At 52.4% G+C, this 13,406-nt stretch overlaps 2 protein-coding genes across 3 annotated transcripts; both read right to left on the minus strand.

The window, feature by feature from the left end:
• Window positions 1-1,591: 1,591 nt before the first annotated feature.
• RDM1 (RAD52 motif containing 1) lies at window positions 1,592-8,224 on the minus strand (the record flags this gene model as incomplete). Of its 2 annotated transcripts, XM_084275735.1 has the most annotated exons (7): window positions 1,592-2,272; window positions 3,859-3,947; window positions 5,035-5,133; window positions 6,002-6,164; window positions 6,599-6,721; window positions 7,055-7,234; window positions 8,138-8,224. In XM_084275735.1, 7 exons carry the CDS (start codon window positions 8,222-8,224, stop codon window positions 2,189-2,191), a joined length of 825 nt encoding a protein of 274 aa, XP_084131861.1. In that variant the 3' UTR covers window positions 1,592-2,188. The 2 variants fall into 2 exon arrangements, with proteins under 2 accessions (XP_084131861.1, XP_084131862.1); XM_084275736.1 differs by lacking the exon at window positions 5,035-5,133.
• Window positions 8,225-8,601: 377 nt separating this feature from the next.
• GH1 (growth hormone 1) lies at window positions 8,602-12,343 on the minus strand (the record flags this gene model as incomplete). The annotated part of the gene is made up of 5 exons (XM_084275419.1): window positions 8,602-8,802; window positions 9,778-9,939; window positions 10,278-10,394; window positions 11,083-11,246; window positions 12,274-12,343. The coding sequence occupies 5 exons, from the start codon at window positions 12,341-12,343 to the stop codon at window positions 8,602-8,604; spliced, it is 714 nt and encodes a 237-aa protein (XP_084131545.1).
• Between the last annotated feature and the right edge of the window lie 1,063 nt (window positions 12,344-13,406).

Consider the following 13,406-nt stretch of genomic DNA (forward strand, 5'->3'; position numbering starts at 1 on the left):
GTCCTACCAGGAACTGCTGCAGCACTGAGACACCCTGCTCTGCTCTGATTGTAGCCTGAAGCTGAGGAGGAATGAAGGACACTTGCACAGGGGTGAGTTGAGGAGCAGGCTCCAAGGGAGGGTGAGGCAGTAACCCCCCCGTGCTGGGAAGGGAATGGGACCTACAGGTGCTTCAGCATGAGCAGTCCCTCCAGTGAGGATCTCTTCACCACCTGCAGATCGTTGTCCTGGAGGACTCTGGAACAAGACAGATGGACATTTACAGTTACACCAGCTGCTCTCCAGGAGGAAATGTGATTTTCAGGCGAAACCACCCTGCAGTAGCTTTACTAAAGCATCTCTTTGAGTCACTAAGGGATCATCAGCACTTGTCACAGGAGCTGGGACTTGCTCCTGGGATGCTGAAGCTAACTGCAGCCTGAGCACTAAGCAGGTGCAGGGATGGTCCCTTAGGATGGGAGGGACATAGCTCATGGGGTTTCTTGCAATCCTGGGAAGCCCTGGGAATTCACACCCCTCCTTGCTGAGCTCTGAATTCAACTGGAAACAGTTCATGTGGGTGCTCATGCTCTTCATGCCCTTGGCTCAAAAAAACAAAGCAAAAGGGCTGAAAACACCTGAACTCCCAGTGTTTGAAACACCAGATAATGTTTACAAGTACTCAGCTGATGGGTATTCCCTCCACACTTGGCTTTAGATGGAAGGAATTGAGTTGCCAGCGAAATCTCTGCAAAGAAATGGTTGACACTCTCACCCCTTGGGAAATCCCCTTCCCTCACAAAGCCTGCTGCCAAGGTGGAAGCAGAGTCCTGGAGATTCCACAGCCTGGCTTCACACCTCGCTGTGGCACCACTGCCCCCTCCCAAGCCCCCAAACAGGGATGTGTCCTGCCAGCCACTCCCCTGGAACACAAAGCCAGGCCGGGGAAGATGGAGGGGCCTGTGCTCCCAGGATGGAGAGGGCCTGGCAGTGGCTGCCCAGGGGCACACCATCCAGGCCAGCATGGCAGCAGTGGCAGGGGAGGGGGCAGAGCTCCCTGGGACAGCAGGAGTGGCAGCAGGGCCATGGCCGTGTAGGCCCGGCCAGGGGTTGTGGGGCAACGTGGGCGCCGCAGGCCCGAGGCCTGGCACAGGCCTCACCGCTGGGGCCTGGGGCCTCCCTGCCACTGAGGGAACACATGATGGAGCTCAAGGTGCAGGATTTACTGCCCCCTCCCTCTGGCATCCCCCCCTGGGCAGCACAGCTTCTCCCTTCCCACTGGAATTTCTCCAAAGTCAGCATCTGGCCTCTGGAGCTTGTTTCACCCTCCTGGTTTGAGAGCTCACCCAGCATCAGGCATCTTCTGCTGGGGCAAATCACCCTTTTCTGCAGTGTTTTGTTAAACTGGCCACACTCCTCTCGCTTCAAGAGGGATCCCAAGTAATTCCAGTGGCTCTTCCCTACGCTCTCCCATTTTTTCAGTCATCTTTTTATCAAAGAGGGAGGTCAAAAAGGATATAATCTGTTGCCAAATAAACATCTCTTTCCCCCCGCCCCGTCTGGGGAGCCTAATGTCCCTTCCCAAGGTTCATTCATCACACAGGGCTACCAAATTTTACTTCATTTAATGAAAAACTTGTTCAAAACTAGAAAAAAAATATTAAAATCTTTGCTTGACATCCTGATAACGTCCCAAACTGCTTGGAATTAGGGCTCAACACACGTGGCACAACGTGTTACTAAAGGACTTGGGCTTTTTTCTTTTAAAGAAATTTCACCTTTTTTTCTGTGCCTGTCCCACAGCTACTCCTGCTGGTGGCTCTCTCCTGCCATCCCTGGTTTTCTCCTGCAGATCAGAGCGAACCTGCATCCCTTTTCTTCTTCTGGAAGTGCCATGCACATCTGTTACGCTGTCTAAATAATAATCACGCCGTTCAACTGGCTTCCAGATATAGCTGACCTGGATAAGTTGATAGGAAAACACTTCCTCTCCAAAAACAGCAAAGGTTTTTGGGCTTAATTTTAGTAACACCAAGTTTGTTGCCCATTTCTTCTGCTGTTACGTATTTGGAGCAGAAGAAAACACTGGGTATGACGCACACATCATTTCACAGCCTTAGACTTCCATTCCTCATCAAACACTGAGGAGCTTTTGGAGATGATGTGAAGACAAGAGTTGCAGAGAGTTGCACTAATTAGATTGCATCTCTCAGCTAGGGAGCTCATCATCAAAGCTGAGATCAGACAGAACTTCTTCTTCGAGGTCATGCTGTTCCAAGGACAACTCATTGACCTGGGAAGAGAAATGAAGAGTAAATTCCTTTCTCTGCCACATTGTTTTAGTTTCATCCCTCTGCACCTGGGAACTGTGTGTTTTTTATCAAGTACAACACCCAGCCTCCCCAGAATTTGCCAACTCAGGAACATTTCTGGTTCAGAAAGACAGAAAAACTGTTGTGGAAGAACTTTTCCCCAGTGAGGGTGAGGGAGCCCTGGGACAGGCTGCCCAGGGGGTGTGGAGTCTCCTTCTCTGGAGAGATTCCAGCCCTGTCTGGACACTGACCTGTGTGACCTGTCCTAGGGAGCTGCTTTGGCAGGGGGTTGGACCTGATGGGCTCTGGAGGACCCTTCTAACCCCTAAAATTCTGTGACTCTGTGAGTGATGCCATCACAAGGCAATGAACCAAAAGTACAGCCAGAAGCTCTCCTCACAAGCAAGTCCTTCCAAATTCCTGCCTGTCCCTCTTCCCATCAGGCTGGAAGGTGCCTTGTGGAGAGAGAGCAGCAAATCACCTCCCACACACCATCACAAGGGCAGGGGAGGTGAGGGATGACTCTTCTGGCTAAAACAGAGGCTTGAGAAGCAGCAGGTTTTCTGTTTGACTTTGCTGGACACTCCTCTTACAGTCACTGTGTGTTAGGTCAGTTCTCTGCGGGTTCAAAAGGAGTCAGACAGAGGAAAATGCAGAGAGAGAACAAACCAGCAGAAATTTCATCTTCTCAGCTGATTAAAAGATACATCTGGTGCCCACGAGTTTCTTCACACACCAAAACACCTCCTGTTTTACTGCTGCTCCAGTAAGGATGGAAGTTGTGCCCGTGGACACCAGGTGACTCAGTGTCATCGAGCGGAGCCACGTTAGGCACTTCCTCCATCTGAGCTGGAGTCACCACACACTGCCTGGTGCTGATGCATCATGTGAGAGCAATGCTGGCTTTCCAAAGCCTGACACATCAGTCATCTCCCCCAGTAACTAACAGAGAGCTCACACCCAGAGCAGGATGAACATCCTCTGCTCAGGACCAGCAAGAAGCTGGCTGGCAGAACTGGCCTCAGTGAGCAGGATGATTCCAGTTTTGTACCTGGGTATTCCTCTTTGGTGTGAGAGAAGAGATCCCACAATTACCTACAGGGATTTCACCAAAGCTTTTTATTTCAGCAAAGCTTTGAACACTCATTCTTTCTGGGCTAAGGATAATTTTATGAAGTGCATTTCTAGATGGGGAGTTTTGATTTATTTAAGAACTTATTAAAAAAAAAAACATTTGATTTAACCTACTGTGACCTTACAGGGATTTCTGCTCTCATGGATTCTATCAAGAGCAGTCCTGGACACGTGTCAACCTTGACCATCACCCTGTACCCTCCCTGCTTGCTTTCCCATGCTGTCTAAAACACACTGCACCTAGAAAAGGAGGAGCTTTAAAATCTTAGTGTGCTGTATGACTCCCAAGGTGCAATTCCTCCCTGGGATTTAAGTCAAGGTAATTACTGCATAAAAGGAGGGTGCCAGAGGCTGCAACAGCTACCAGCCCCATCCCCAATCCCAAACAGAACATACAGGTCCTGTGCAAAAGGTAAATATCCACTAGTTTTACCTGAACAAGCCCCTTCAGTTCTTCTTCTGTTAAGCAGTCTGTGAGCTCCTCTTGTGTGGAGTTGTACTCTGCAGCCACTTTCCCATTCTCTGAAACAAGCCCACAGAATAAACAGCCAGAGACATGGTTAGTTACTGCCAGAGGTACTGATGCTAACTAAGCCCACCCTAAATTCCAGATCTGCTTCTCAGTGGCTTTCAGAAGGTTCTTACTGAACAGGGTGGAAATTCAAACCAAGGAAGCAGAAATCTATGGAGGGGGTGGGGCATTTAATTGTTAGTCTCAGTGTAGGTGATGGACCAGGCAGCAGAAAGTGCTACAAAACACCCAAATCCCGAGACCTGCTTTTTGGAAGAACACCTTTAAAGAACCTGGGAAGGAATCTGGTGGATGGAAGGTCCATCTCTGTGAAAGGTGGGTAGCAGCATTGACCTGATCCCATCAGGGTCAGTCCTGGCAAGCTCAAAAAACTGCTCTGATACCACATTAAAAGGGATCACCAAAAAGGACAGAGAGCACAAGCCCTGGAATCCCCCCCTACTCTCCCCTTCTACTCTGCCCTGGTCAGGCCCCACCTGGAGTGTTGTGTCCAGTTCTGGGCTCCCTGGGATAAAAAGGACAGGGATCTCCTGGGGAGAGTCCAGCAAAGGGCTATGGAGCTGGTTAAAGGCCTGGAGCATCTCCCCTGTGAGGAAAGGCTGAGGGAGCTGGGGCTGTTCAGCCTGGAGAGAAGAAGACTAAGGGGGGACCTTATGAATGTTTATCAATATCTGAAGGGTGGGATGCAGGGGACATGGGCAGCCCATTTTCAGTGTCTGTGGGGACAGGACAAGGGGCAATAGGCTCAAGTTGGAGCACAGGGAGTTCCACAGCAACATGGGGAAGAACTTTTCCCCAGTGAGGGTGAGGGAGCCCTGGGACAGGCTGCCCAGGGGGTGTGGAGTCTCCTTCTCTGGAGAGATTCCAGCCCCGTCTGGACACCGACCTGTGTGACCTGTCCTGGGGAGCTGCTTTGGCAGGGGGTTGGACCCCATGAGCTCTGGAGGTCCCTTCCAACCCCTGTGATTCTGCGATCCAGAGAAAGGGGATCTAGAAATTCCTAGACAGGAAGAGAGCCAGTTTCTGTGGCTAAAAACTCAAAGGAGATATTAGTCTTAACACAAAAATAGGCCTTACCTAAGACTACGAGGAGAATCTTCTGAAAGGCACCAGACAGAGCCTTCCCAGCTGCGAGTTTCTGAGCTCTTCTCGAGGCCGTGACAAACTCGAGAGGATCTAAACAGAACAAGCAGCTCGTTATCAATATGAAGATGTCACTCTGCTTATGAACCATATAATCCCAGCCTGGTCTGGGTTGGAAGGGACCCCAAGGGTCACAGAGCTCCAACCCCCTGACACAGGCAGGGACACCAACCTCCAGGCCTGGAGCTACACAAGGTTGCCCAGGGCCCCATCCAACCTGGCCTTGAACACCCCCAGGGATGGGGCACCCACTCCCTCTCTGGGCAGCCCGTTCCAGCCCCTCACCACTCTCTCTGCAAAGAACTTCCCCCCAATATCTCCTCTCACCCTTCCCTCCTCCAGCTTCACTCCATCCCCCTTGTCCTGCCAGTCTCTGCCCTTTAACAAGCTCATTCCCCTCCTGTTCCTCTGCTCCCTTCAGGGACTGGAAGGCTGCAGTGAGGTCCCCCCACAGCCTTCTCTTCTCCAGGCTGACCCAGCCCAGCTCCCTCAGCCTCTCTCCGTAGGGGAGCTGCTCCAGCCCTCTGATCATCTCCGTGGCTCCTCTGACCCCTCTCCAACAGTCCCACATCTTCCTTGTACTGGGACCCCAGCTCTGGACACAGGACTCCAGCTGGGGCCTCATAAGGCAGAGCAGAGAGGGACAATCCCCTCCCTGTCCCTGCTGCCACCCCTCTGCTGATGGAGCCCAGGCTCCCATCGCCCTTCCCAGCTGCAGGAGCCACTGCTGGCTCATGGGAAGTTTCTCAACCACCCTTGCTGCACAGCACAGCAGCTCACCATGCACAGATCCTTCCCTCCAGCTACATTCAGATAAAAACTCAGGCCTGCAAACTGCACAAGACTGACCAGTGCCTGTGCCAGCTGCTAAGAGGGGTGTCCAGCTGCATCCAAAACATACCCTGGCTGTTCTCCACGTCTGCCTCACCAAGGGCAACTCCCCTGGTGCGTAGGCCGTGGTTGGGCAGCATCACCTCCACAGCACACAGATACTTCACAGATCGCTTCTGTAACGTCCTTCCCAGTTCTTCATTCTCACTGTCAAAGCCAGACACGTTCTGCAGCTGTTGGGAAGACCGCAGAGAGTTAATTGTGATTAAACTGGAAGGGGATGTTATGGCCACTCAGGCCTGTGCCTGCAGAGCGCAGACTCTAAGCAGTAGCACATGGTGGAGGCCAAGCAGGGATGTTTACTGCTCTGACCCTGTTTTAGAAATAGGGTCTCAGTCATCTTGCCCACTTTCAGTACACAAAGAGTCCTGTCAGATCCTGGCTTGGCTTTATCACAGCCACCTTCAGTTGCAGAAACAGAAGCTCTGCCAGTGCCCTTACCCATAGTGATCTTCTCCCTCTGAGCTTTCCAAATACCCCACTTGTGGCCCCAAATGCAGCTTCTGCAGCTGTCTGTTATGTGCTGATAGCCACTGACAGCCCTGAGAATATGGGGTGGGAAGAGAACAAGGGGAAGGATGACAGATGAGTATCAAGGGCCCCTTACCATGACAATACGACTGGACCAGCCATTAAACCCGAGGTAGTGGTTGGCCAACTCCTGGCACTTGTTGCTGTTGAGAGCAAGGGCTTGTTGCTGAAACCCTTTCTGCTTGGTGCAAACACAAACCTGTCCAGGAAGGAAGAACCCAGCTTAGCCTGGCTTTGCTCACTCCAGGATGAGCACCCGATGGTTAATGGCCCCAAAAGTCACCTGAAAACGATCTATGTCCTATGTAAAATAATTCTGAGATGTGTTAAATACTTTTTTAACCCAGGAGTGAGCCCTGTAAATTATTCCAGAGGAGGGAATGGTACCTGGGAGCCAGCAGTGGGGGATGCCACCACAGCCACAGGTTAGTAAGACTTTTGGCACTGTAATAAGCATCACTGAGCTCAACAAATATTTAATGTGATGCTGGAGGTCATGGTGCTCAGTCAGTCCTGGGGCTGCTCTGCTTACCTTCAAGGGAGTTTGCTGAAACAGCCTTTGCCCATTGCACGTACGCTGGGCTCTGCTGGCGTCTCCAGCTGAATAAAACTTGATCACAGCGTAACACCCAGGTCCTGCCACGGCGGCATTTCTGTGCGCTCGCACCGAGTAGAGAGGCCCAAATTTGGAAAACGCTAAAAACAGGGAATGCTGAGGAAAAACAAGAGGAAAAATAATAAAAAAAGAAGCTTTTGAAATGCCTACAGCTGTTCCAGGGGCTGAGCAACAGCAAGAGAGAGAAGACTACTCACAAGACCTAATCACCTAGAAAACAAGGTAAGTTTTTGGTACCATTTAACAGCAATAAGGCTGGAAGAAGCAGTGAAACCAGAGGTGAGTGTTCCTCTGTAAAAATAAGCTCAGCCTGGCTGGTGCTCTGACCCTGACAACATCTTATCTCTGTTGTCACCCAGGCTGTGCATCGGGAGGAGAGCGAAGGCATCCTCATCCCAGACTGCCTCTCGCTCTCTGCCATCCTGTTTTGCTGACCCTTGCCCACAGTGTTTTACAGGCAGGCTGGCAGGGCTCTGTCCCAGCTCCTTTGCTTCTTGCTGGTCTCCTGGTAGCTTCACTGCCTGGCCCACAAAAGCGGCTGTGACACAGGGACAGGAGTCACAGAACTGGCTGCGGAGACCATGCCCGGCACGCAGCGTGTGTGCCTCAGGGAGACAGGGAAACCAAAAACTGAGTAAAAAACCAACAGCAGCAACAACAAATAGATAAAAAAATAAATATAGATGATATATAATATATATATTTAAATAATATATATTTAATATATAGAAAACATCTCCTCATATATGTATATGAGGTCTATCGATCTATATCTCCTCCTCTTATATATATATAAAGAGAGATTGTTAGCAGGGAGGTGAAGCCATCAGTTCAGACAAGGGGAATGGGGGCTTTAGTTCCAGAGAGAAAGAAGGAGCCCGGGGGTGCCCCAGGACTGAGCCCCAGGGGGTGCCCCAGGACTGAGCCCCAGGGGGTCCCCGGCCCTCACGCCTCAGCCCGGGGGGCCGGTCCCCACGCAAGCCCGAGGCCTCTCCTCACCTCCAGGCCCGGCTCCGGCTCCAGCCCCCAGACCAGCAGCGTCTGTGCGCTGCCCGTGGGCACCCTGAACTCCACCAGCTCCGCCATTCCAGGCCGCAGCGCCTTCCCGCCGCGTCACCGCCCGCCCTCGGCCCGCCCTCAGCCCGGCCCCGTCCTCAGTACCTCAGCCGGCCCGCGGCGTCACCCTTGTGCTGTGTGAACCCCCCCAAATCCACCTCCCCCAGCCACAAATCCACCCCCCATGAACCCCAAATCCACCCCCAGCCCCAAAGCCAACCCCCACCCCCATCCCAGGCAGCGGCTCGTCCCTCCCGGCCCCCCACAGCAGCCTGTCCCCTCAGCCCCCCAAAAAGCCAGAGACGGGTTGGCAGGTAGCGGGGTTTATTCTCCTGTTCTCTTCACAAGGAGCAGAGCGGTGATGGCTGGCGAGGGGCTGGAGCGGTTGGGGAAACCATCCCCCATCTTCAAACGGTGCAGTTTCCCTCTCCGTAGCGCCGGCACTTCATCACCTTCAAGTAGGTCTCCACCTTGTGCAGGTCCTTCTTGAAGCAGGAGAGCAAGCCGTAGTTCTTCAGCAGGGCGTCCTCGTTGCGCAGGTGGATGTCGAATTTATCGTAGGTGGGCTTGAGGATCTGGGGACCCCGCGGGCTCCGGTCCTCCAGCTCCTGAGAGAGGATGGAGAGATGCTGGGGGAGGCAGCAGGGGCCTGGGGATGAGCATCCTCCCCAGGGGTTTTCTGTGTGGCTTTGGAGGAGGTTTGGGAGGGCTTTTTAACCCACCCTAAGCATAGTTTAGATGGGGTTTTTCTTGAGTTGGTGGGCTCACAGGAAGGGTAATTACTCAAGGGGGATGCTCCCCAGATTGCTGCCAGCCAAAAGGGAGTTTGCCACAAGGCTGTAGCAGGGATGAGAGTGTCTTTTGTGGTCTTAAAATACAGGGCAAGGGGAAGCTGCAGGGTCTCTGTAGCTCCTCTAGCCAAGCAGAGGGGAACCAAGACATAATTCTGGCTTTTCTCCCACTTATCCAGTGAAGAAAGCTCTGAGCCAGACCCCAGCCACATGCATCTGGGGTTGAGAGATGTGCAGTCTGCTGCTCTGCCTGCCCTGCTCTGCTCACCAGCACAGCAAGCAGGATAGTGGCAGTTAAGTAAATAGTGGCACAAGTGGATGAAGTGTGATTATTTGTCTGGTTTCTGTGTCCTGCTTCCCAGTGCCCAAGCACAGATCAAATGGAGAGCAAAACCTGGAAATGCTACTAATACATATATATCTGCTTAGTCTGGCTGAAGTGCCAGGACACAAGATCCCTGTTTACTCTCAGGGCCTGACTTTCAGAGTTGTTTAGATACTAGAAGATGTAAATGATTGTCCAGACACACTTCTCACAGATACAGGTCTCAGGCCTCTAGCTGCATGACACTATCAGGGTGGGTATGGCAGTGCTGTTAACATTTATTCTGTGTTTTCTTACACTCCTCAGTGATGAAACATGTGCAATGGGGTGTCACAGTCTGTTATTGTAAGGTAAGAGAAGTCCCAAAGGATGCTACTGGTCTCTCATGCCATTTGGATCCCTGAGAGCCCAGCTCCCTGCATCAAGATCTCTGTTCCTCTGAAGTCATGCTGTGTGCTGCAACTTACCCTCATCAGAGCTTGGATCCCTTCTTCCAGGTCCTTTAGTTTTTCATACACTCTGTCTGACGTGCCAAAAACCAGGTTGTTGGTGAACACCTTGCTTAGGTATTGCACTGGGTTCAACCAGGACTGGATGAGAACCAGGGAAAAACGAAGCAGCTCCATATCCTGAAATGTTAAAAAAAGGAAGGATCAAAGCTCTACTTGAGTAGGGTTACCTGTGTGTCCTGCTCCCTCTGAATCAGCTTGGAGGTGACCCAGAGATGTCCCACTGTTCCTGAAGTCTTGGCAGTCAAGTTCATAACCTGAGGAGCACCACCCAGACTATGGCCTGCACAGACATTAGCTTTTCTCCTCCTTGGGGAGTAGGAATGTGATTTACAGCCTAACCAGAAGAGTCTTTCTTCATGCAGGGTTTAAATAGTAAAGGGAGAGGAGGAAGGATCCCTCAGGAAGCACTGGAGTACTCAAACAGGTCTGTGCTTGGCCCTGGGGAGAGAACTTACCGATTTCTGCTGGGCATCGTCCTTCCCTGTGGGAGCAGGGATGGTTTCTGAGTAACAAAACGCTCCCTGAGAATTTTTGTTGGCATGTCTCTGGTCCTCTGGAATATAGGTGCGTTCCTGTGGAGACACCCCAACTACATTCAGATCTATTGCCTGTGGACTGGGAGTAAAACCAGCATAGACTGGCCCAAGCTGTCTCTTTGCAAGGAGTAAATGTGAGACACGAGGTGTGTCTGTCCAGGGTTGGCAGGTAGGAACAGGGGGTTTCGTGTTGGCACAGCAGCTTCTGCACCTAAAGATCTTCCTCTCCCTAATCAGAGTGCTGAGGTGAATGCAAAACAAGCTTGGGCTGGGTTCTCCTAAGGAGTAGATGACCCCCCAAGGACAGCTCCTGACAAAGCAACAGCTCCTGCCAGCTCCTGGCAGCAGCAGAAACTGGTTAGTTTTAAGCACTGGGAATTAGCCAGGGCAGTAGGTGACCATCACAGGAAAGTCACCTGTGCCACCCCCCTTGCTCTGAGAGCCAGGTTCTCTGAGGCAGCAGAAGGTTGGGATGTGGGTGGTGGTGGCCCTGAGGAGGGGATTGTCAGCAGAGGTGGAAGCAGAGAGCTGCAGGAGGGAGACAGGGGCCAGGCTGATGGGCCATAACCTGTCCTGTCCCAGTAAGACCCTTTTTGCCTCATCAAGAACTGACAGAGAAGGTGCTAATAGTGGAAGAGTCTCTGTTTATAGGGGTTATACTGGCTGGGAAGCTGGGACATGTTCCTGAAGCTGTCAGGAGGTGCCTGGAGGCCACAACACTTACAAACTCTTTGTAGGTCTCAGCAGCCAGGAGGTGAAGGTGCTGAGCCCTCAGCACCGCGTTGGCAAACAAGTTGGAAAGGGGCATGGCTGGGAAGGTGGCAGCTTCCTGTGGCCACTGCAGTCCCAGAGCGATCACAGCAATGAAGAGAGGAGAAAACCACGACCCTGCAGCAGAGCAGAGAGAAGAGGTGTTAGCAGTGCCTCAGTCACCGTGCTGAGGAGGGGGATGTCACCTGGGAATTGATTTCCAGCTTCTTTTCCCTTGGGGGAGCTGGGCTGGTTCAGCCTGGAGAAGAGAAGGCTGTGGGGGGACCTCATTGCAGCCTCCCAGTCCCTGAAGGGAGCAGAGGAACAGGAGGGGAATCAGCTTGTTAAAGGGCAGAGACTGGCAGGACAAGGGGGATGGAGTGAAGCTGGAGGAGGGAAGGGTGAGATGAGATATTAGGGGGAAGTTCTTTGCAGAGAGAGTGGTGAGGGGCTGGAACAGGCTGCCCAGAGAGGGGGTGGGTGCCCCATCCCTGGGGGTGTTCAAGGCCAGGTTGGCTGGGGCCCTGGGCAACCTTGTGTAGCTCCAGTCTGAAGGTTGGTGTCCCTGCCTGTGGCAGGGGGGGTTGGAGCTCTGTGAACCTTGGGGTCCCTCCCAACCCAGACCAGTCTGGGTTTCTGTGACTCTTCTATCCATGCTGGCTGAGGGCTCACGTTCCTGAACATCTTGTTTGACACCTTGGGTGAGTTTAACCTTTGCCAAATCAAACTCAACCCCGTCTCCTCCTCAGGCTTGTGTTGCTCTCTGTCACAAACAGTGTCTTCCTGGTTGGAGAGTCACAGTTCCTCCATAAAACCTAGAGCACCCCCTGTGTTTCTTCTAACACACTCCTGGTTTCCCACAGGCTTTGCCCTCATGAGCAGAGTGCAGTGGGTGTACTGGGAGTACCCCACTTCAGCCTGGCTCTGCTCTGTGCTGCTGACGTGGAATCATCTGTCTGCCTTGGCTAGGGTGAGAGTTGGTGACACTACCTGTGCTGTGACCAGCTGCTTTCCCCCCCTGGACATACCTGGAGCATTTGGTGCTCTTTGTCAAGCCTAAAGGTTTTTGGCCCATGAGATCTACCCCTCACAGTTATCTGCCTGTGCTTACAGCCACCACAAGTTAACCACAGGCAGACACCCTCAGGGGAGGAATGCCACAGACATAGGCAGTAGACATCATCCTGATCCCCATCTTCACCTTTCAGTGCAAGTTTCAACTCCCCTGCCAACATTTAGGTTAGTAATAACCTGTGGCTTGACCTTGTTCTTCATATTCTCCACCCTGTCCTTGCCAAGTTTAGGCTAAAGAATCACAGAATCCCAGGGGTTGGAAGGGGCCTCCAGAGCTCACAGAGTCCAACCCCCTGCCAAAGCAGCTCCCTAGGACAGGGCACACAGGTCGGTGTCCAGACAGGGCTGGAATCTCTCCAGAGAAGGAGACTCCACACCCCCTGGGCAGCCTGTCCCAGGGCTCCCTCACCCTCACTGGGGAAGAAGTTCTTCCACATATTGGTGTGGAACTCCCTGTGCTCCAACTTGCAGCCATTGCCCCTTGTCCTGTCCCCACAGACACTGAAAAGGGGCTGCCCATTTCCCCCTGCATCCCACACTTCAGATATTGATAAACATTCATAAGGTCCCCCCTTAGTCTTCTTCTCTCCAGGCTGAACAGCCCCAGCTCCCTCAGCCTTTCCTCACAGGGGAGATGCTCCAGGCCCTTCAGCATCTCTGTCCCTCCTCTGGACTCTCTCCAGGAGATCCCTGTCTGTTTGATCCCAGGGAGCCCAGCACTGGACACAACACTCCAGGTGGGGCCTGAGCAGGGCAGAGCAGAGGGGGAGGATCCCCTCCTGTCACCTGCTGCCCACACTCCTTCTGATGCCCCCAGGATCCCATTGACTAGGTACTCATGCTTTGGTCACGCTGTAGACATTAATTTCCATTGCTTTAGAAGTTGCCACACTTTGATTTTGGGCCGACAGTGAGTGTGTATAACCCCCCCCCAATACCCCTCAGCAGCTCCCTTCAGCCTGAACCTGTGGCAGCGCTGCCAGTCCCTTCTATCTGAAATAAAGAAAAGTACCTGGAGCCATTTCTGCTTTGGTGAGTTGCTCAGGTGGTGCTGGACAGGAAGAGTCTCCTCCTTTCATCTGGTGACCCGCGAGCCACCCCTTATATAGCAGGGGGTCTGTTTAAAATGCATCTAGGTGTTCATAAGCACAACAACAGCCCCCCTGCATAAATGCACGAGTGTTCATGATGGTGCTACCTCATTGTAGTCATTTATACAGAGAT

The sequence above is a fragment of the Gallinula chloropus genome (assembly GCF_964237585.1).
Source record: "Gallinula chloropus genome assembly, chromosome: 26".
In the NCBI taxonomy this organism is placed as follows: Eukaryota; Metazoa; Chordata; class Aves; order Gruiformes; family Rallidae; genus Gallinula; species Gallinula chloropus.